Source organism: Phyllostomus hastatus, unplaced genomic scaffold, assembly GCF_019186645.2.
Source record: "Phyllostomus hastatus isolate PE091 unplaced genomic scaffold, TTU_PhHast_1.1 phas_scaffold_760, whole genome shotgun sequence".
NCBI classification, from domain to species: Eukaryota; Metazoa; Chordata; class Mammalia; order Chiroptera; family Phyllostomidae; genus Phyllostomus; species Phyllostomus hastatus.
In genome coordinates, this window is record NW_025334040.1 from 535635 (window position 1) to 558934 (window position 23300).

The 23300-nt window shown below is 50.6% G+C and overlaps 3 gene segments (V, D, J or C); all 3 read right to left on the reverse strand.

The window, feature by feature from the left end:
- Nucleotides 1-8015: 8015 nt before the first annotated feature.
- LOC123810843 lies at nucleotides 8016-8547 on the reverse strand. The segment is given in 2 exon segments: nucleotides 8016-8335; nucleotides 8439-8547. Coding segments are annotated over 2 exon segments (366 nt in total).
- Nucleotides 8548-13934: 5387 nt separating this feature from the next.
- On the reverse strand, nucleotides 13935-14519 carry LOC123810939. The segment is given in 2 exon segments: nucleotides 13935-14271; nucleotides 14371-14519. Coding segments are annotated over 2 exon segments (366 nt in total).
- Nucleotides 14520-19902: 5383 nt separating this feature from the next.
- Nucleotides 19903-20492, reverse strand: LOC123810844. The segment is given in 2 exon segments: nucleotides 19903-20279; nucleotides 20382-20492. Coding segments are annotated over 2 exon segments (423 nt in total).
- Between the last annotated feature and the right edge of the window lie 2808 nt (nucleotides 20493-23300).

Consider the following 23300-nt stretch of genomic DNA (forward strand, 5'->3'; position numbering starts at 1 on the left):
GGACCAAGCAGCAGCCCACATGCCCCAGGCCTCCTGGCACACCCAGCTCTCCTGCAAGGGTTGTAGGGGATGACTCTTGCACTTGGATGTAATCTGGTGTCACTGACTACGGCAGTACATTGAGTAGGTCCCTGTAGCATGGAATGAAAGCAAGACACTGGTTTTCCACATCACTAATGACATCTGAAGAGTTAAATACAGAACATGGAGCACAGAGCTTATTATTAGATATTTCAGAGTTACCTGGGAATATTGTACACTGTTCACTTTTACAGGTTAACTTATGCCCCTGCTGTTTCTGTGGGGAGGGTCTCCTGTCAGTCCCCACCCTCCACCCCCCCCCCCGCCCCCGCAGAGGCTGTGGCTTTGATCCCTGTCTGTGCATGAGATGCATCGTTGTCTGGGACCGTATGTTCTGCTCTTCCTTACTGCTCTGCGTTCCCTTTGGCCTCCTTTGTCAGGCTGGTGATGCCTTATTTTCTTGTGATTGTCTAGTACATTTTAGACATTAGAGTCTAAATAATTGTTTCCACAGTGAATGGTTAATAAAAAAAAAAACAGAGAATCAAGTTTCTGTCAGGTGATGGCTTTGAGTTTACAGGATCCATGCAGAAATGAATTGACATTTATCTAACATCCTCCACCCAAACTACTGGACAGGGCATCGCATTGGAAGTCCTGATGCTGAGCTGGGACAGTGAGCCCTCGATGGCCTGAGAGCTCACTGCGTCCCTGGGGCTGAGCTCAGCCCCGGGGATGCAGGGGCCCTGCAGAGCTCTGATCTCAGGGGACACGGAGACCCAGCTTCTGTAAGGTCTCAGAGCTCAGGGGGTTATCAGGGGAGCCCAGGCTGGAACCAGAAGACACACAGGGCACTGGGCATTGGCCACCTGCTTCTCTCAGTCACACACAGTGCATGTCTGTCCTCCTCCCAACCCAGCCACTGAGCCACAATTTTGCTTCTTGTTCAAATAGAATTATGTTTGTCGGGAGAACAGTGACCCCCAAAGTAGATGTTTCCATTTGCTTTCTAAGGAGAGACTAATGGAAACCTTCTCCCAGCTTGAGTAGCAGAAGGAACAGCACAAGCCCATAACTGAGCTGGTGTTGGTTTAGGGGCAGGGACAGGGCAGTAATGGGCTAGACAGGAGAGGAAGGGGTAGATTTGATCACGTGTCCCCATAAAACAGGAGCTCTCTGTGACATTGGGGCTCTGTCCATCTCTCTAATGATGAACATCAGCCTGACCCTCAGGCTGGAGCCCAGAGGTGATCACACAGGTTCTGGTGACAGACCTGGATCAGGACCATCAAGCTGAATCCCCTGGAAGGTGCTTCTGTGCTGTGTCAGGAAGGAAAGCTGGGACCCTGCCTAGAGTCTTGGGGACCACTTCCATGGCCCCTTGACTGGTCTGGAGCTCCCAGTGCTGGAGAAGGTGACCTCAACTCTTGGCTCATTGAGAACTTCACAAGGGATGCGACACAGGAAAAGATTGGGTGCAGCAGTTCTTTTACCCCATTGCCCAGCCCCGGACCTGGCCTGTTGGAGAGCTGCAGGAAGATGTGCGAGGGGTGGGGGCACAGGTATTGCCCACATACTCAGGGATCCATTCCCTGGAGTCCCTGTGGTCCTGAGTGGTGTCAGCTGTCAGAGTGTCTCACCCCTGGACATACTTTACCCTGGAGCAGGCTCGGCAATTCCCCAGGAAATGTAGACCACCCCCCATCCCCTCCCGTCCCATTAACAGGTCTCCTGGTCTCAGGCCCCAAACTTCCCCTTACACCAACCCTCCTGTCCATGACACCTGAAGATCCAGGTAGGCAGCCAGAGGTCCTGTCTGCTCTGTGACTGGAGTGCTTCCCACAACTGTGTCCTCACCTGGCACCTCCAGCCCAGCACTGTGTCCCTGGGGCCCAGGGTGCTCAGGCAGCCTTGAGCTCAGGGACTGGGAGGGAGGGGTAAGCTCTTCTTTGACTCCCTGATTAGGTCTCCTAATGTCAAGCCAACTTCATATGCCTCTCCTCCCTCAGATGCAGGCAGGTCACGTGGACATTGAGTGTCTGACCATAAACTAGATACATGTGTTCATTTATTTAGGTCTTCTTCATGTATCTCAGAAATACTTTGTACCTCTCATTTAATAGCACTTTCAGGTTTTAGATTTATCTTTAAGTATTTCTTGTCTTTGTTGCCATTATAACTTTAAAAATTCTATTGTTAGTGTATAAGTTTTCTTGTTAATTTTTGTGGTTTACTGGTAGTGGGTACATTGGTATTCATTTCTGCATGTTGTTCTTGTATCTCAAAGCCCCAGTGAAATGATTTGGAGAAGAAAGGTCACTGCGTCTCCCCTGCACTCAGAGCTGGGCACTGTCTGCGCCTCCAGCATCTCCACTGGGAGGTGTTTCTCTCTGAGAAAACTGTTGCCTGAGAAGAGGAATAGCTGAGACATAGTGGTGACGGCCAGTCTAAATGAGAGATGAGGGAAAGGCCTGATTTGTTCTTCAGAGAAAACTCAGGTCCTGTCTGTAGAAGTGACAACAGATGTCACCCCCAAGTGAAACTTGATCCCAGGCAGAGATGGGGTGCGCTTCCCTGGGAGGAGGAACACATGTGCCTTCAGTCGCACCAACCTGTGGCTCTCAGCAGAGTGTCAGCATCAGGGCTCGTGTAATGGACACAACAGCAAGGCCAACCTCATCCTCAGGCTGCAGCCCAGAGATGAGCAGGATCCCTATTCTCGCCGAGGTGTCTTTGGATCCAGAGAACCTCCTGCAGGCCCCGGAGCCCTGGTGCTTGTCTGAGACTATGAGGTAGGACAGGAGATACTGGGAAGAGATCTGTGACTTCTGCTGGTACCAGTCTGTGCATAGTCGGCAACATTAAATCCATTTCTCAGGCTGCATGGGAATCTCACTGATGTTCCCGGGGATTCAGAGAGGGAGGGGCTGAGCCAGCACATGCTGGGAGAGGGCACACAGAAAGAGAGACACTCATGGTTGATGGAGCAGATATTCAGGTTAAAGTTTCACAAGTCTCTGGGCAAGTAAAGAAAGATGCAAGCTCAGTAGGTGTCCTGGGACGCTTAAGCCTGTCCCTACCTGTGCAGTGAGAGAGAAGCAGGAGGAGGAGAGGAGTCCAGGCCATGGTGCACACAGCCCCTGAGCCCACAGTGGTGCTGGCTGCCCAGGCCTCCTTTTCTCCCCACCCTCTGCCAGGGGAGGGGCCGTCCATGCAAATGTGTGTCCATCCAGAGGCTGCCCAGCCCATCCCTGAGCCCTGGTGCTGGAGCTCAATTTAGACAACAACTGAGGATGATGGAGGTTGGCTTCATACCTGGGGAGAACCCTGTGGGGGGAAGCCCCTGCTGAGGCCACACAAAAATCTGTGCTCAGGGCACTCTGGCAGGCCTGAGGGGACACAGCAACTGAGTCTCCATCAGTGAGCACCCTGCCCAGCCCCCAGGCCCAGATTCCTTTGAGAGAATGATCCTCACAGAGCAAGAGTTTAGAGGCTCCTGGGTGATCCATGAGTGCCACCTGCTGGTCATGGCCCAAAGCCCTGAGAGCCCAGCTGGGTTCTGCAGCTCACCAGGTGGATGTCTCTATCCACACATCTGGGGTCTCTCCTGTAGATAATGGTGATCAGTCCTGTGGGGCCCAATTACCCTACTTCTTTTCACTGCCAGAAAGACTTCTGGTCTGCGGGAAGCAAGAACGTGTACATATAACTATTTCAGATATCAGTGTCCCCAGAGTGTTGTAGAAAATGTTAAGGGCCCCTGTGTTCCATGAAATTCAGGGTCAGAAAAGAGGAAGTAAAATGGGTATGAAAAGAATTTCCGAAAATTGAGCTTGGTGGCATATTCAAATCAGGGCAAAGCTTTAGGATTTTGTTAGGGAACAGAGAATATCTAGGAATTTGTGAGGAATTAAGACATTGGTGTGCTTAGCATTTACCAGCATATATACTTCTTTACACCAAGAATTGATATTTCTTTTTCTGTATTTGTAGTATCCTGCATATGCTGCCATATTTATTTTTGCACATTTTGTCCTAGTCATGCATGTACTATACATAGATAGTCTTTTTTATGTACATGTGTTTTAATGTTCAGAAACTCCTGTGCATTAAATCCACTACTGTCACAGCACTGACTTGTGTTCCATTCCCCCAGGGCCGGCCGATGTAAACCATGAGCTGATGAAAGTGAGGGACGGACAATGGGTCCTCGTCATGCAGGTCTGAGGATCACGGAAGCACACGCTGGGTGGAATGACATCCAGTCTGTGACAGAAATTCTCACCTCCTCATTTCTGGCTCTTTTGCCCTCACCTCGTTTTGCAGAAGCCTCTCCTCTGTGGATGCAGAGCACACAAACCCATCTTCACTTCTTTCAAGAATGTTTCCATCATGCTTTTGTGGGATTGGGGATGTGGGGCTGTATACTAGAGTTTCATAGGTCACGTGGTTCTCTGTAGGTAACATGTATGGACAAATGATTACATTATGGGACCTTAGTGAAGGGAGACACCAGTGCACATTCACCCAGCTGTCCCGCACTCAGCACTGTACTGGCTCTGGGAGGGCGTCTGTCGTCCTCAGCCTCCCCTGCCATCTCCCTGTCCCTGTGGTTCTTCACTCAGGTCCTGATGACTCATCACAACCTCTCCATTTTCTCTGCCTGAGGCCCTGGACCCAGGTCCTGGCACTGTCCCCTTCCCCAGCCCTGGGGCCAGTACCTCACATACCTGGTTAATTAAGGAGATGAGGACTCACATTCATGGCACTTTCCTGCCTTTGAGACTCTGGGGTCAAATGTTTTACACTTCTTCTAGAACTAACTCAGAACCTGAATGCCAAAATGCCCAGAAAGCAGAAGTCTTTCTATGGGCCTCAGATCTGCTCCTTTTCCGAGATTACACATTTAGGTGCCCAGGTATATTCACTCAACAAACATGTTTGAGTTTGTCTTTCATGTCAGCCTGTGTTCTGGATCTGTAAATACATTAGTAACAAAACACAAAAACATTTACAATCTCAGTTCTCATGGAGCTTCTACACCAGCAGGAAAAGTCACAGGGAACAGAGTCACTGTCATCACAAATGTCCCCACGTGGCTGGAATCCCCACTTGGCCTGGGATCCCCCTCAGATCTGGAGGCAACCCCTGATGGCTGAGAGACAGGAGCCTCACAAAGGAAGGGCAGTGCTGGACTGAAGGGCCTCCCACAGTGCGTCCTGTTCCTCTGGCCCAGATGCAGGGCTCCAGGGGCTCTGTGCTCGTCCTGTCTCACTCACCAGGGCCACGCACCCATCTCTGTCTGGTGCTGTGCACCCTTTCCTTCCCTTTATTTAATATTTTGGATTATTGTCACAGTCATAGTTGCAATGTATACATATGATGAAGGCCGTCTCCAGTTATAAAACTCCTAATTGTTGCCTCCCCATCATGATTAAATAAAAATCTTTAGTGTCTCATTCAACGTATCTTCAGGCCTGCCATGAACTGATGCATGTCTCCTGCCTAAGCTTCCCATCTGTAGTCCATAAAAAACAGGAATGGAGCTCAGTTGCATATGATACTTAATGTTGAACATCTGAGTCTCATTCCATTACACTCTTCTCATCTCACGGCTCACATCCTGCGTGCCCTTTCCCTGGGAGATCATAGGGGGTCTCTCATTCAAATTGAGACTCTGGCAGTGTCTGCTTAGAGCTGTTGGATGACAACCCTCTGCCATTGGGCAAGGACGCTCTGTCCTGGAAGAAGCAATCACAGCAGGACAGTGCTCCATCCCCTATGGTCCACCCTTGTACTGTTTAGATCCACCAGTTTATGTCATCTGTCTCATAAGCTGTTCTTCCCGGGACCTTTGGGCAAACTGCAAGCTCTCATCCATGAGAAGAACTGTAGCATCTGCTGCTAGGTGGGTCTCGAGCAATAAGGATGTTGCTTGTCCTCTCCTTCCATCTCCCGTGGTGATTCCCTGCCCTTTCTAACCACCAGGTCCAGGTGGCTACCTCACAGGGTGGGTCAGAACCTCCTCCTCGAAGGGTTTATGCTCAAATCCACTTCTTTCTGAGGACGTGTTTGTTGTTGCTGTAGCTGTTCTCTTCCCATCCCAATCGGGGAGGAGAGACTCTCCAAAGCCAAGCTCAGCATTTCTCATCCCCATTCTGTGAAAGCAGCCCCACCACGTCCTCATAATCAAAGTCAACTCTTCCTGCCAGTTTGGTGACTTTTCTCTTCATGTATAGGTCCCAGTAGAGCTGACCTTGGAAATGTTAGGATTTCTCTTGTGTTCCTGGAATAAATAATTCCTCATCTCCCTGCAGCAGCATGAGAGCCCACAGAGACCAGCACTGCAGGAAATGGAAGGAGAGACACCCCACGTGGACCCCAGCCCTGACAGAAGGAGTGGTCTCTCCTCTGCACCCCTTGTGGTGCTGGGGTCCAGACTATGTTGCAGGTCAGGAGAGAGCACCACGACCATAGTCACCGGTTAGGCGTTTATACATCACAGGTGTTGTTCAGCCACCGTGACTGGTATCCTGATTAGGTGGGTCCTGAGGGAGGATGGTAAGGAGCTAGGGAAGTTGCTTGATGAGTGGAATATGGGAATCAAAGAGAAAATATATAAGAGGTGAAGGAATTTGAGCAATTACAGCCAGCTAGTGAATCCCTAGCTTTTATGTTACCTCACCAGGAGACTAGGAGCAAAACAGTCACCTGTGCTGGACTGTCATAGGGCAAATCATTTGTCATGGTCCCTTGTCAATATGTTCTTAATAATAAAGCTCACCAAAAATATCCTGACCCCTCTATATGCACATTTTGATGAACCATACATTGCAGGACACCTGGAAAGTTAATGAATATTCTTTAAGACCCCCTGCTGAGATAAAAAGCCTCAAGACAAAGGATCCCTGGGGCCATCTCACTGGAGCACACCTACACCATGTATCTCAGCATTTCTTCCAAACAGTAAGTGCCCCCATGAGACTTGCAACCAGGAAAGCAGTGGGCAGTGGCCCCTTGTCCTGGGCTAACACCATGTAAATGTCTCCAAGGCCTCTGTTTATAAAAATTGACTTCATTGTGTTTTTTCCATTACAGTTTATCCCTCTCATACCCTCTTCTACCCCCTCCAACCCCACAGTCACCCCAAGGTTGCTGGTGTCCAGGAATCCTCTCTTGTTTTCATTTTTGCTCCATCCCTCTGCTCCCTTCTCCCCAACAGAGCTGGCAGTATGCTGTGTTATCCTTCTTACATGTTCGCATCAGAATCAGCATCACTGAGAGTCTGCATATTTGATGACCTCTGCCTGTTGATCTTTCTCTTATCACCTCTTCATAGCAGGCTGGGATTCTGAGAGTTAAATTAATTTCTTACACATCCAGTTGAGAGAAATGGCACTCAGAGAGATTATTCGCAGCCATTCGGAGGCCAAATGCATTGTACACTCTGTCCCCACCCACTCACCACTGACATGACCAGCCCTGGGGCCACCACTGTCCTCACAGGGCTGCTGTCCTTGCAGCTCTCTGACCCTGGGACCCCCACTGAGCTGCTGAGTGACATCTCCAGAGCACTCATTCCTCTCTCCTTCCCCCTTCCAAGGAAGTCCTTGGGCTCTCCACACCTGGGTGACAGTGTCTAGAAGAGCCCTTGAACTGGGAGTTTGTCTGTCATACACCCTGTCCAAGTGCAGCCCAAACAAGCTCCCACAGGGCCTGGACCAGGGTGCACTCACACTTTCTCACTCTCCCCTGACAGCCTTTGTCTCAGTCCCCACACAGGGCAGCCCACACTCAAGGCAGAGGTCACACAAGGGTAGGAGCACCAGGAGGTGGGGCATAGGCTGTCAGTGTGGTTGTCTGACTTCTGACCTCCAGAGATTCATACCTCTCACTCACCACACACACTTTCTAGGGCTTCTGTTCAATTTTGCACACACAGGAAGGAGCAGAGCTGTGGCTGAACCAGGAGTTTATGTCTCACTTCCTCCTCGTCATGTCTCACTGTGGTAATGGCTGCTGTACCATAGAAAACAGTAGTACTCAGCCTCGTCCTCAGGATGGGCCCCTGTGATGGTGAGGGTGGCTTTGTTCCCAGAGATGGATCCAGAGAAGCGCTCAGGGACCCCAGAGGGGCGGCTACTTGTGCTGTAGATGAGTGCACGAGGAGCCTTGCCTGGGGTTTCCTGGGACCAGCTAGGGTAGTTACTACTGGAGATTGACCCAGAGGTAAGGCCACAGGTGAGTGTGACTGTCCCTCCTGGAGACACAGATAGTGACGGCTCCTGGGTCACCACAGTCTGAGAATCCACACCTAAAACCAACAGGAAAGACATGGGTGTTGTTATAAGGGACAAGATCTCCCCAAGACTCCGCTTTGTTGTGTCCCACAAGAATGCAGAGTCCCTGCCTCTGACCTGAGCTGTAAGCAAGGACCCCGAGCAGGAGCACCATCCAGATCATGGTGGGGAATCTCACAGGACCAGGCCTCCTCCTCAGGCTCCTGGGCTGGAGGGTGGTGTCCTTGGGCCTTTTCATGCCTCCCAGGCCCATTAGGAGGAGAAGGTGTGTGATGCAAATCAGCTTCCTGTCTCCTATCCTGCCAGTGTCACTGTGGTGTCCCCTGGGAAAATCAGTATATGGGCAGATGCTGTGACCACAAATATATAAGTGGCTGCACTGTGACTAAGGTCCTGAATGAGGGGTGTTGACCTCTGTCACCAAATTAGTTCCCCCATGTCCCTGGTGGCCTTAATGAATAATGTCTTTGTGAATCGGCTGTGGCCTTCACGATGGGATGACTGTGTTTCCCTCCTGGTCCCAGCGATCTAGTTCATCTCAAATCTCATCCATCTCTTAGATTTGAAGACTTCCTCCTTCTTCAGGGAAAACCGTTCTTGTCTAATTTGCAGGGGGTAGCAAGCACTTTCTACTCCTACAGGGAGTCCACGGGGAAACCACAGAGTTCATGTGTGGGGATTGTAGGCACGGGGTCTCCCCTGACTCACCCTGACCCAGCAGCCGCAATGGAGGAGCGACCAGGGCTGAGAGTGGACACAAGGCCGCACCACCAGGCGGGGAGGGCAGCTCTCATTTGTGCTGAGAAGCCGGCAATTATGTGGAGCAGCTTCATTTTAACTGAAGATCGTAAGTAAAGTCACCATGAAGTCCTGAGATACTTCACAACATCAGACATGCAAGGTAGGAAACTATGTCTTATCATCAGAAATAAAAATAACTGTTAATCATGCTTCTGTGTGAACATGATGGAACTTCTAAAAGCTCTGTTTCCCTCTGCATTGGGCTGTGGGGCCGAGGGAGGGAAGGGCGGACGAGGGATCTGGGATGTCAGAGGACAGGCAGAAGGCAGAGCATCTCCCGCCTTCAGGGAAGACCGCACAGTGGGTGCGTCATAGGGAAGTGAGATTCTGTCTTTGGGTCCATTCAGAAATTCCTAGTAAACTGTGTGTGGAAGAGCCCTTAATGCTTATTTTTCCTTTCCCTTCATATGTGTTTGAGATCGGGGCTCATGGGAGACAACATACTCACCTGAATTATTTCTCCCATTATTCAACTGGATCTGCGATAGTGTGGAGAGAAATTAGAAGGGTACACCCATTGCACTTTGAGATTAGGAAAGACACAAGCAAAGCAGAGAGCTGAATGTGTGATTAATACCAGTCCCATCGGTCATTACTCCATTGCAATGAATGAGAAAGGACAGGCTAGTAAGGAATAACAACTTAAATATGGAGGGGAAAAGCGACTGTATTTATTACCAACTTCTTCATCAATACACTTGCAAGTGTAGCAGCAAATGACCCTGAGGTTGACCAGGGGTACAGACTGTCTCAGGCTTTCCCCTGATACCAAGGTGCCTCTAGGGATTGGGAGCCAGTGTGGGATGGAGGGAAGGATAGGCTGGGTGTGGGGACTCTCCCAGGAGCCCCTCCCACATATGAAGGAGATGGAGCAGCGCCTCCTGTTGGTTCTGAGGGACACAGCCTGGCTCAGGGAGGAGCTTTCTCTGGGTGGTGCTTTTACTTCTGAGAGACACCTGCTGCAGGCTGACCTTGGCCTCTTCAGGTCTGCTCTCCCCGAGATCCCAGGTCCATCATCACCCAGACAGGTGAACATATTCTAGCCTCAGCCTAAATCCTCACTGTGGGTCAGGAATTTTCCTTGATAAGACATGGATTCCAGTAATGTGTTGAGTCATTTGAGAAAATGTCAGCAGTAATCATAAATGAAATATTTTGGGTAATTTTCCATAGTTCGTTTGCATTAAGCTCCTTTGCTTTTCTAGAAAGAAAACATTAATATAGGTGACATTCTCTCTCTCTCTGGCAGGGACAGCACCATCTAATCCAGGACCAGAGGCAGGGCTAGAAGGTGGCAGAATTAATGGGACAACCCACCAGCTGCGCCCCAATGGCAGCAGGAAAAGGCAGTGCCAGTGCCTCCCCCAACGTATCCTTTCAGGGGCCCCGGGAGCAAACTCCTTCTGCAGTGAGTGAGGACGTGACAGGAGGATCCAGGCCATGGTGGGGAAGCCCCAGAGCTCTGCTAGCTGAGGCCTAACTGTTGACATTTACACTGTCCCTGCCTAGGCATCTCCTACCCTATGCCCAGGGACAACTGTAGGAAATGTTTTTTTTTTCCCAAGGAAAATTATTTTCGTTGTGTGATTGTCCACCTACCTTGTCCTGTGAATCAGGTCTGAACAATGACTACATGAGGGGAGGAGGTCAAGATATGAGGCATGTGTGTGAGTCAGAGCTGAGTGCTCATGTGGCTCTTGGGGACCAGGTGCAGGACAGTCACACCTCACTGAGGACACTGCCTGCCCAAGTGTGCAAGGGCCAGTAGAGTCTGTTCACAGCCTGCCTGGCCCAGAGCCCTATCAGGTCCAGTCCACCAGCTCCCCTTGCTGGTCTGAGAAGGCACAACCTCTAGCTCATCTCACACCCCCAGCTCTCTTGGGAGGGCTCTGCTGTTTGCAGTTAGGTCTTTCTGATGTCACCACTCAGGGCAGTGGAATGAGCAGGTCTCCTCTAGAACTCTGGGATGAGCCACTAATTTTTTCAGGTCACTAGTATCCTCCATACAGCTACATGAAATGCCGTGTTCCCAGATGGTAAAGGATTACAAAATAGTTGAGTTTCCTTCTGTCAGGCCCCTGGGTCTGTTGCTGGTACATGACCACTCTGAGTCACTTTTGAGGTTTAAAGTTCCTCAGAGAGCCCCGTTAGTTCATAGCTGGTCACAGTTCTCTTTGGGTGATTCTTTCAGATGGAAATATTGAGTGTTGTTTTTGCTGTTGTTGTCGTCGTCGTTCTGAGGGTTTCCTGTTGGGTCCCCAGCTGCAGGGACAGGCCTTGGCTTTCTCTTCCTGCCTTTGCCGTAAGAACACAGCCCTGGGAGGAGCTCATGCCTTGTGTTCGTGGTTCCTCCTGCTGGTTCTCACTTACCCTTGACTGTGATGCCGACAATACCTTCTTTTGACTCTGGGGGTATTTAATATGTATTTTGTCTAGTTTATAATTGTTCTTCAGTACAAGGATTGATATCAAAAGAATATTATTATGAATGGCAGTCCACTCCTTCTTAGAGGTCCTTTCTCCATTACGGGATTTAGAAACCTTTGTTTCATATTCTCAGCCTTCATTAGCCCTGATCTAGTTACTGCCGACACTATTTTGTAATGATTTCTGCTGCACAGCAGAGTGGTTAGACAATCAGATCCTTTACAAAGTGTTTCCTGTGATGTTCCCAGTCCCCACGGGGCCCCGCCCCCACTGGGGCAGCACCACTGACCACACTCCCCACCCTGTGCTTCACATCCCTGTGACCCTCTGTTCTTAGGGAGCCTCAGGGGTGTGGCCCCACACGTGTCTCCTTCCTCTCTGAACCCCCGGCGACTCTGCTCCCTCTTGCGAACACATTGCTTTTGGTGCAACAGGGATACGGGTGAGTGAGTGAGTGAGGAGCAGGATGCACCACACTGATTTCTTCAAATCAAATGAGGGCATTTCAGGATAGTGTGTCAGGGACTGGAGGGACTGTGGTGTCCTGAACCCATGTGACCACCCCCTGGAACCCTGCCCTGGGAGGAGGCAGTGGGGGTGGCAGGGGATGTGGATGAGGAGGTGTGGAGGCGGATAAGAGGGGTGGATGCCCTTCTTCCCTGCACAGACACAGAATTCTGTGTTTGCACTGCTCTCAAGCTTTTCTATTGGCCGTTATTACCCTGCCCCCAGAGAGGGGCAGCCACAAGGGTCCTGACGCACAATGACACGTCCAGCGTCTTGCCTGAGTCCAGCTTCAGCCCTGAGACACTGCCTGTACTGTCTAGTTGCTGCTCACACCGTCCCTCCCCCGCCATAGTGTCAGAAGTAGCTCTATTCTTTATCTGGGGACAAGCAGCCCCTGCAGTGGGTAAGCATACTGCAAGGGCTTCCAGGAGCCCCAGCACACACCTGAAAGGATTATTCTCATCCAATTGGAGCCTGACTGCGTTGCATACCCTGTCACCTGCTCTCCCCAGAGACTGCTGACAAAACCAGCCCTGGGGTCACCACTGTCCTCACAGGGCTGCTGCTGTTGCAGTTCTCACAGAAAAAAGTTAGTATTAAAAGTCCTTGCACAACTTTCATTCACATTTTTTCTACCATTACATTCTTGGAAAACTAGGGTCATATTTAAATCCTAAGAAGCTGACTTTGGTAAAATAATATTAACTAAATTGCAATTGGATTTAAATTTCATGGAATACCCAATATATCCTCTTTCTATTCATAGAATCAGTCCAGGAATCCAACAATGCAATAAACATTACAGAAAACAAGCACAGACAAATAAATGTATTTCCAACATACCTGATATAATGCTTTATTCTTTTATTTTGTGTAGCCTCCAGATAAAGTTTTTCTAAGATTTTTTAAACAAAGATAAGAACAGTAAATAAAAGGACAATTTCATTCTCTGCTTCTCCCCCCACAGCCCAGGGCTGGGTGCCCTGGGGAACCTGGTGTGGACACCGCCTGCAGCCCCTCCCCTGTCCCTGTGCCTGGGTGAGGTCGGGGGAGGCGACCCCGGGGCTGGGAGGAGTGTTTCTGGAAGCCACTTCTAAACAGATTTTATCTCAGAGCATCAATATTCACATAAACCATGGAAATCCTCTCAACTTGTGCTTGTAGTTTTCAATGTCAAAGAAGGAAACAGAAATCAAATCACAGTTTTCAGCGATGACCTGAGACTTGAAATCTATTTCTGAACATTCCTGGATTTATGAAGGTTGATTTAGGAGAGATTGTGACCTGGAATTTCACTGTATTAAATATCAAACAGAAATTTCCAGGAATAATTTCATAATAATAGAAGTGGAGGTACATTGCAATTTTAGTGTTCCTAAAATACTCCAGGAGAGTCTTGTTAAAGCACCGTTTGCTCACACACACACAGATCTGACCCAGCAGTCTAGTCAGGGGACCAGCATCACCTGCCAGCTCCCAGTGACACTCTCACTTAAATGTTAAATGAAACATTTCTGCAAACACAGGATGAAGCCAATAGAATAGATTATAACTTGTTGAAGCTCCTGGAACACAGGCAGGACTACAAGGGGCAGTGAGGGCTCTGGGTCTGTCTGATGGTTAATGTGTCTGCACTCAGCCCTCACCCCGTCATGGTTCTAGGGAGAGGGGAGGACGGGAAGTCGATTCTGCCAGGGTCACATGGGACACATGGGCACACTCTGGGGGAGACTGGAGGAGGCACATGGAGAGGAGCCACTGGACATGGGAAAGGGGCCCTGGAGCACCCTACTACTTGGTGTGATGACCATTTCTACCCCCTCTCCTTCCTTCTGTCACTAAAGCTGAGCCATTCTGAGCACACAAGGAGATTTTGGTTGCACTTCCCCATGGGGTCACATCACTGTGTAAGTATCACTACCCATGTACAGAGCACAGTGATAGTCGGCCTCATCCTCAGGCTGAGCCCCTGTGATGGTGAGGACGGCTTTGTTCCCAGAGATGGATCCAGAGAAGCGCTCAGGGACCCCAGAGGGTCGGTTCTTTGTTTCATAGATGAGCATGCGAGGAGCCTTGCCTGGGGTCTGCTGGTACCAGCTGGGGTACTTACTACTAGAGACTGACCCAGAACTAAGGCCACAGGTGAGTGTGACTGTCCCTCCTGGAGAAACGGACAGTGATGGCTCCTGGGTGACCACAGTCTGAGAATCCACACCTAAAACCGGAAAGACACAGGTATTGTTATGAGAGACAAGATCATCCCAGGGCCCTGCTTTGTTGTATCTCCCAAGAATACCGAGTCCCTTCCTCTGACCTGAGCTGTAAGTGAGGAGCCCGAACAGGAGGACCATCCAGGCCATGGTGGGGACACTCACAGGACACGGCCTCCTCAGGCTCCTGGGGTGGAAAGAGGTGTCCTTGGGGCCTTTTCTTGCCTCCCAGGCCCATTAGGAGGAGGAGCTGCTTCATGCAAATCAACTGTTTCTCTTGGTGTCACAATGTCATCCTGATGTCCCCTGGGAAGATGTAGAAAGAGCACATGCTGGGACCTCACACAGACCAGTGAAGATAGTGACTCAGGCACTAAATGAGCATAGTGACCTCTGTCACCAAATTAGGGAGTGAGGAGGGTGAGAAGCAGAGGGATCTGGGTGAGATGGGGAAGCCCCAGCGCTCTGCCTGCTCAGGCCTCCTTGTAGGAGCTGAGACTCTCCCATCTCCAAGGGTGTCTTGGCCTGTGCCCAGCAAGACTCATGGGCTGAGCTTCGTCATGCAGATCAGCTCCTACTGTGTGTCTGTCCACCTGAAAGTGTCTGACTGCACATCACGCAGGAACAACTCCTTGAAGGGGGAGCTGGATGTGAAGCAAGGGTGTGAGTGAGACCTCAGGGCTCATGTAGCTCCTGGGGACCCTGGTGATGGCAAGTCACACACTCTGAGGACACTGCTTCCCTGAGTGGGCAAGATTCAGAAAAGAATTTTCCTACTTGTCTCGTCCCAGAACTGAGTCCTCCCAGGTCTAAGCAACCGCGCCCCCAGCTGTCTTCACAGCCCACATGCTCCAGGCCTCCTGAACCTCACAGCTCTCCTGCAAGGGGCAGGGGGTGATGACTTTTGCACTTGGATGTTATCTGGTGTCAGTGACTAAGGAAGTCCCTTGAGTAGGTCCTGGCAGCATGGTGCAAACTGAGACACTGATTTTCTGCATCACTAATGACCTCTGAAGAGTTAAATACAGGATGTGGAGCACAGAGCTTGTTACTAGATATTTCAGGGCCACCTGGGAACACCTGTGCAGTGCTCATTCTTACAGGTAAACTTGTGTCCCTGCTGTTGCTGTGGGGAGGGTCTCCTGTTGGTCCCCAGCCCTCACCGCAGAGCCTGGAGCTTGGATCCCTCTGTGTTCACGAGACGCATCGTTGTCTGGGACCGTGTGTTCTGCTGTTCCTCACTGCTCTAGGTCCCCATTGTCCCTCCTTTGTCAGCCTGGTGATCTCTTATTTTCTTGTGACTGTCTAGTACATTTGAGACATTAGAATCTGAACAATTGTTTCCTCAGTGAAAGGTTAATAAAAAAAAAAAACAGAGAATCAAGTTTCTGTCAGGTGATGGGTTTGAGTTTAAAGGATCCATGCCCAAATGACTGACATTTATCCCACATTCTTTATCCAAACTACTGGAGAGGGAAACACATTGGAAGTCCTGAGGCTGAGCTGGGACAGTGAGCCCTCGGCGGTTTGAGAGTCTCTCCTTAATGGGAGGCTTTGCCCAGCCCCAGGGATGCAGGGGCCCCGCAGAGCTTTGATCTCAGGGCACAGGGAGACCCAGGTTCTGTAAGGTCTCAGAGCTCAGGGAGCTATCAGGGGAGCCCAGGCTGGCACCAGGAGACACACAGGGCCCTGGGCACGGGCCACCTGGTTCTCTCAGTCACACATGATGCACTTCTGTCCTCCTTCCCTCCCAGCCACTGAGTCATAATTTTGCTTTTTCTAAGAACAGAATTATGTTTGTGTTGGAGACAAGGGACCCAAAAGCAGATATTTCCATTTACTTTCTAAGGGAAGACTAAGTTGAGGGCCAGCCCTCCAGCTTGAGTAGGAGAAGGGACAGCACAAGCCCATAACTGAGCTGGTGTTGGTTCAGGGGCAGGGACAGGGCAGTGATGGGTCAGACAGGAGAGGAGGGGGCAGATTTACTCACGTGTCCCCATGGAGCAGGAGCTTTCTGTGGCATTGGGGTTGTGTCCATCTCTCTAAGGATGAGCTTCAGCCTGAGCCTCAGACTGGAGCCCAGAGGTGATCACACAGGTTCTGGTGACAGACCTGGGTCAGGACAATCAAGCTGAATCCCCTGGAAGGTGCTTCTGTGCTGTGTCAGGAAGGGAAGCTGGGCCTCTGCCTGGGGGGCCTGGGAACAATTGCCATGGCACCTCCAGTGGCTCTGGAACTTCCTGTGCAAGAAAAGGTGACCTCGGCTCTGGAGTCCTTGAGAACATCACAGGGGGTGTGACACAGGAAGAGGTTGGGAAGCACCGGATCCTGCTGCCTCCCCACCGAACCCCGACCCTGGACTGGTGGAGAGCTATAGGAGGGTGTGGGAGGGCTGGGGGCACAGTCAGTTCCTACAGAGTCTGGGATCCACTCCCTGGAGTCCCAGTGGTCCTGAGCGGTGTCAACTTTCTGAGTGTGTCATCCATGGACCCACTTTACCCTGGAGCAGGCTCGGCAATTCCCCAGGAAATGTAGACCACCCCCATCCTCTCCTGTCCGATTAAGATGTCTCCTGGTCTCAGGCCCCAAACTTCCCCTTACACCAACCATCCTGTCTATCACCTCAAACCTGAAGGTCCAGGTACCCACTCAGGAGTCTGGGCCACTCTGTGCCCGGAGTTCCTACCGCACCTATGTCCTCATCTGGCATCTCACTACCCTGTATTGCATCCCTGGGGCCAAGGGTGCTCAGGCAGCCTTGAATTCAGGGACTGGGAGGGAGGGACGGGGTCTGCTTTGATCCCCTGATTCGGTCTCCCGACATCAAGCCAACTCCTTATGCCTCTCCTCCCTCAGAGGCAGGTCACATGGACATGGAGCAGTGTTTTCCCAGGGCTGTAACGTATTTTATTATTTTCTTACAGTTCCTGCTTCTTTGCTGAGATTTCCTACCTGTTCTTTCATTGCATGTGTATGTCACTCATATTCTCGCTGAGAATGTATAAATGTGTATGGGGATGGTTGATATTCGGTGTCTGACCATAAAGTAGATGTGTGTTCATTTATTTAGATCTTCTTCATGTATAACAGGTATTAGTTGTACCTCTCATTTTTAGAAAACTTTTAGTTTTTTAGTTTTATTTTTAAGTGTTTCTTATTTCTGATGCTATTATAATATTTAAAAATTTTCTTGTTAATTTACAAGTTTTCTTGTTAATTATTGATGGTTTATTCCTTCTGTGTACATTGGTATTCAGTTCTGCATGTTGTTTTTGTATCTCAAAGCCCCAATTAAAGCATTTAGGGAGGAAACATCACTGAGTCTCCCCCGGACTCAGAGCCAGTCCGGCCGGTCCTAACCAGTGTCCGCACCTCCAGCATCTCCCCTGGGAGACGGTTCTCCTGGAAAGGACTCTCTGCTTCTGAGACAGGAACAGCTGAGACATGGTGGTGATGATGAGTCTAAAAGAGAGATGAGGGGAAGGCCAGATTGCTGTTTACAGGAAATTCAAGTCCTGTCTGCAGAAGTGACAACAGATGTCACCTGTGAGGGAAACATGATCCCAGGCCAAGCAGGGGTGAGGTTCCCTGGCAGGGGGAGCACAGGTGCCTTCAGTCTCACCAATCTGTGACTCTCAGCAGGGTGTGAGCATCAGGGCTGCTGTAATGGACACAACAGCAAGGCCAGCCTCGTCCTCGGGCTACAGCCTGGAGATGAGAAGGGGCCCTGCACTGGTCGAGGTGTCTTTGGATCTAGAGAAGCACCTGCAGAGGCAGGAGCCCTGGTGCTTGTCTGAATCTGGGTGCTTGGACACAAGATGCTGGGAAGGGCTCCCCGACTTCTGCTGGTAGCAGTCTGTGGTAGCCGCCAACATTAAATCCACTTCTCAGTGTGCATGGGAGTCTCACTGATGTTTCTCGGGATGCAGAGAGGGAGGGGCTGAGCCACCACAGGCTGGGAGAGGGCGCACAGAAAGAGAGACACTCATGGTTGATGCAGCAGGTACTCAGGTTAAAGTTCCTCAAGGCTCTGTTCAAATGGAGGAAGATCCAAGCTAAATGGCTGTCTTGGACCCAGGTCCTGTCCCTACCTGTGCAGTGAGAGAGAAGCACGAGGAGGAGAGGAGTCCAGGCCATGGTGCACACAGCCCCTGAGCCCACAGTGGGGCTGAGTTGCCCAGGCCTCCTTTTCTCCCCACCCTCTGCCAGGGGAGGGACTGCCCATGCAAATGTGTGTCCATCCAGGGGCTGCCCAGCTTCTCCCTGAGCCCTGGTGCTGGAGCTCAGTTTAGGCTACAACTGAGGAAGATGGGGGTTGGCTTTATTCCTGGGGAGAGCCCAGGGAGGAAGCACTTGTTGAGGCCACACAAAGATACCAGCTCAGGGGACTCTGCAAGGCCTGAGATGGCACAGCTCCTGAGTCTCCATCACTGAGCACAGTGCTCAGCCCCCAGGCCCAGATTCCTTCCAGAGAATGATCCTCACTGAGCAACTGTTTACAGGCTCCGGGACAGTCCACCAGTGCCCCCTGCTGGTCATAACCCAAAGCCCTGAGAGCCCAGCTGGTATCTGCAGCTCACCAGGTGGCTGTCTCTACCCACACATCCAGGGTCTCATGTGTAGATACTGTTGATCAATCATGGGGTGTGTGAACCTTACTGCTTTTCACTGCCAGAAAGAGTTCTGGTCTACAGCAAGTGAAAACATGCACATATAAGTATTTCAGATGTCAGCATCCCCAGAATACACAGTAGGAAAATTAACTCCTGTGTTCCATGATGTCCAGTATTCAGAAATAATTTTACAATAATAGAAGTGGAGGTATATTTCAGTCTTTAGCCCTCCCGAAACACTTTCCAGGGAGCTTGTGAAAAGACAGATTTTTCTCATGAACACACAGATTTCACCCAGCAGGCCTAGTCAGGGAAACAGCATCACCTGCAAGCTCCCAGTGACACTCTCATTTAAATGCTAATAAAATATTCCCATGGTCCACAGGCTGAAGTCAATACATGAGAGCATAACTTCTTAAAGTTCCTGGGATACAGGCAGGTGTTAGGTTTAAATCACTGAAGAAACCAGGTAGATGCAGTGAGCTAAGGAGCAGGGTCTATCAGCAGGGAATAGGAGGGGAAGTGGAGCCAGGGAGGTTGGGACTCGCTCCATTCTTCTTAGGGCAGGGTTTTTAGGCACAAAAACCCATGAAGGGTTGCTGGTTTGGGTGTCAGCATCTGATTGGCTAGAGCTGGTTGCTGGGTGCTCTTTCTGCTGACCATTGTTCTTAATACATCTTGTCAGGCTGAAGTTAAAGCTACATCATGTTATGGCAGATAGGATGACCCTAGACCCCAATCCTAGCCAGGCATCTGTGTGTCCTGGGTAGGGTCTGCAGGCAGTTTCCCACAGTGATTTTCCATTCCTTCTGGGCCAGCCTAGAATTGTGAACAGGTTGACAAGGGGCAGTGGGGGATCTGAGTCTCTCTGATGGTTAACAGGGTCACATGGGAGAGATGGGTACACCCTGGGGGAACCTGGACTAGGCACATGGAGAGGACCCACTGGACACGGGAATGGGGCCCTGGAGCCCCTCCCCTTGGTGTGCTGACCATTTCCACCCTCTCTCTTTCCTTCTGTCACTAAAGCTGCAGCATTCTGAACACATGAGGACGTTTAGGTTGCACTTCCCCATGGGTACACATCACTGTGTAAGCATAGCTACCCATGAACAGACTACAGTAATAGTTGGCCTCATCTTCAGGCTGGGCCCCCGTGATGGTGAGGACGGCTTTGTTCCCAGAGATGGATCCAGAGAAGCGCTCAGGGAACCCAGAGGGCCGGCTGTTTGTGTTGTAGATGAGCGTGTGGGGAGCCTTGCCTGGGGTCTGCTGGTACCAGCTGGGGTAGTTACCACTAGAGACTGACCCAGAACTAAGGCCACAGGTGAGTGTGACTGTCCCTCCTGGAGAAACGGACAGTGATGCTTCCTGGGTGACCACAGTCTGAGAATCCACACCTAAAACCAACAGGAAAGATATGGGTGTTGTTATGGGTGACTAGGTCACCTGAGACCATGCTTTGCTGTGTCCCCCAAGAATGCAGACTCCCTTCCTCTGACCTGAGCTGTAAGTGAGGAGCCCGAGCAGGAGCACCGTCCAGGCCATGGTGGCGACACTCACAGGACACGACCTCCTCAGGGTCCTGGGCTGGAGGGTGCTGTCCTTGGGGCCTTTTCATGCCTCCCAGACCCACTAGGAGGAGCATGTGCTTCATGCAAATCAGTTCCCTCTGTCTTGTCCTGACACAGTGTCACCCTGATATCCCCTGGGGAGATCTGGAAAGAGGCAGGTGCTGCTGCCTCCCAACACCAATGACTGCACAGTGACTAAGGCCCTGAATGTGCAGTGTTGACCTCTGTCACCAAATCAGTTCCCCCACATCCCTGGTGGCCTTAGTGGTAAATGTCTCTGTGAATCGTCTGTGGCCTCCATGATGAGGTGACTGTGTTTCCCTCTGGCCCCAGCGATCTATCTCATCACAAATCCCACTCTGTCCCTCAGAGTAGAACATTTTGTTCCTTCTTCAGTGAAAACCATTCTTGTCTTATTTGAAGGAGGTAGTAGACACTGCCTCCTCCTACAGGGAGTCCTCAGGGAAACCAGAGTTTGTGTGTGGGGAGTGAAGCAACAGGGTCTCCCCTCACTCAGCTCTGACCCAGCAGCCTCAGTGAAGGAGCCGACCAAGGCTGAGTGTGGACACAGTGTCACTACAGACCATTGAAATGAACGAGAAAGGACAGACTAGGAAGAAATAACCACTGAAAGGATGACAGAAAAATGTGAAAGCATTTATTACCAATTTCTTTAAGAATATATTTGCAAGTGTAGCAGCAAATGACCACTTTGATTTGCTAGAAAGAAAACATTAATTTAGGTGACATCATCTCTCTCTCTCTCTGGCAGGGACAGCACTGTGTAATCCAGGACCAGAGGCAGGGCTAGAAGGTGGCAGAATTAATGGGACAACCCACCAGCTGCGCCCGGATGGCAGCAGGAAAAGGCAGTGACAGTGCCTCCCCCCACGTATCCTCTCAGGGTCCCCGGGAGTAAATCCTTCTGCAGTGAGTGAGGATGTGACAGAAGGATGCAGGCCATGGTGGGGAAGCCCCAGAGCTCTGCTGTCTGAGGCCTAGTTGTTGACATTGAGACTGTCCCTGACTAGGTGTCTCCTACCCTATGCCCAGGGACAACCATAGGGCACGTTTTTTTTTTTTCCAAGGACATTTATTTTCATTGTGTGATTGTCCATCTCCCTTGTCCTGTGAATCGGGTCTGGACAATGACTACATGATGGGAGGAGGGCAAGATATGAGGCATGTGTGTGAGTCAGAGCTGAGTGGTCATGTGACTCCTGGGGACCAGCTGCAGGACAGTCACACTTCACTGAGGACACTGCCTGCCCAAGTGTGCAAGGGCCAGTAGAGTCTTTTCACAGCCTTCCTGGCCCAGAGCCCTGACTCTCAGGTCCAGTCCACCAGCTCCCCCTGCTGGTCTGAGAAGGCACATCCTCCAGCTCATCTCACACCCCCAGCTCTCCTGGGAGGGCTCTGCTGTTTGCAGTTGGGTCTTTCTGATGTCACCACCCAGGGCAGTGGAATGAACAGGTCCCCTCTGTGACTCTGGGATGAGTCATTAATTTTTTCAGGTCTCTAGTGACCTCCATACAGCTACATGAAATGCTGTGTTCCCAGATGGTGAAGGATGACAGGATAGTTGAGTTTCCTTCTGTCAGGCCCCTGGGTCTGTTGCTGGTACATGACCACTCTGAGTTACTTTTGAGGTTTAAAGTTCCTCAGGGAGCCCCGTTAGTGCATAGCTGGCCACAGTTCCATTTGGGTGATTCCTTCAGGTTGAAACCAGCGGTGTTGTTTTTGCTGTTGTTGTCATTGTGAGGGTTTCCTGTTGGGTCCCCAGCCCCAGGGACAGGCCTTGGCTTTCTCTTCCTGTCTTTGCCGTGAGAACGCAGCCCTGGGAGGAGCTCACGCCTTGTGTTCGTGGTTGCCCCTGCTGGTTCTCACTTACCCTTGCCTGTGATGCCAAAAATACTTCTGATTTTTCAAGAATTTAAGAAAATTTTGCATAATTTTATAAATATTGTCAACACAAAGATTGATGAAAAAATATAATTCTTGTGTTGACATTATTATAAAAGGCAGTCCACCCCTTTTTAGAGGTCCTTTCTTCAATACGGGATTTAGAAATCTATTTTCATCATCTCCAGTCTCCATTAGCCCTGATCTAGTTACTGCCGACATTATTTTGTATTGATTTCTTGTGCACAGCAGAGTGGTTAGACAATCAGATCCTTTACAAAGTGTTTCTCGAGATGTTCCCAATCCCCACAGGGCCACACCCCCACTGGGGCAGCATCACTGACCACACTCCCCACGCTGTGCTTCACATCCCTGTGATGCTCTGTTCTTAGGGTTCCTCATGGGTGTGGTCCCCACACGTGTCTCCTTCCTCTCTGAACCCCCGGCTACTCTGCTCTCTCTTGCAGACACATTGCTTTTGGTGCAACAGGGATACGGGTGAGTGAGTGAGTGAGGAGCAGGATGCACCATGCTGATTTCTTCAAACCAGATGAGGGCATTTCAGGACCGTGTCTCAGGGTCTGGAGGGAATGTGGCCTCCTGAAGCCATGTGACCAGCAGAGAACCCACCCCCTGGAACCCTGCCCTGGGAGGAGGCAGTGGGGGTGACAGGGGATGTGGATGTAGGTAACAGGGACTGGACGCCCTTCCCTGCACAGACACAGAATGGTGAGTTTGCACTGCTCTCGAGTTTTTCCATCGGCCCTTATTTCCCTGCCCCCAGAGAAAGGGCTGCCACGAGGGTCCTGACCCACAATGACACCTCCAGTATATTGACTGTGACCAGCGTCAGTCCTGAGTCCCCTGCCCACCCTGTCCAGTAGCTGCTCACACCTCTCTTCCCCCTGTAATGTCAGAAGTAGCTCTGTCCTTTAACTGGGGACA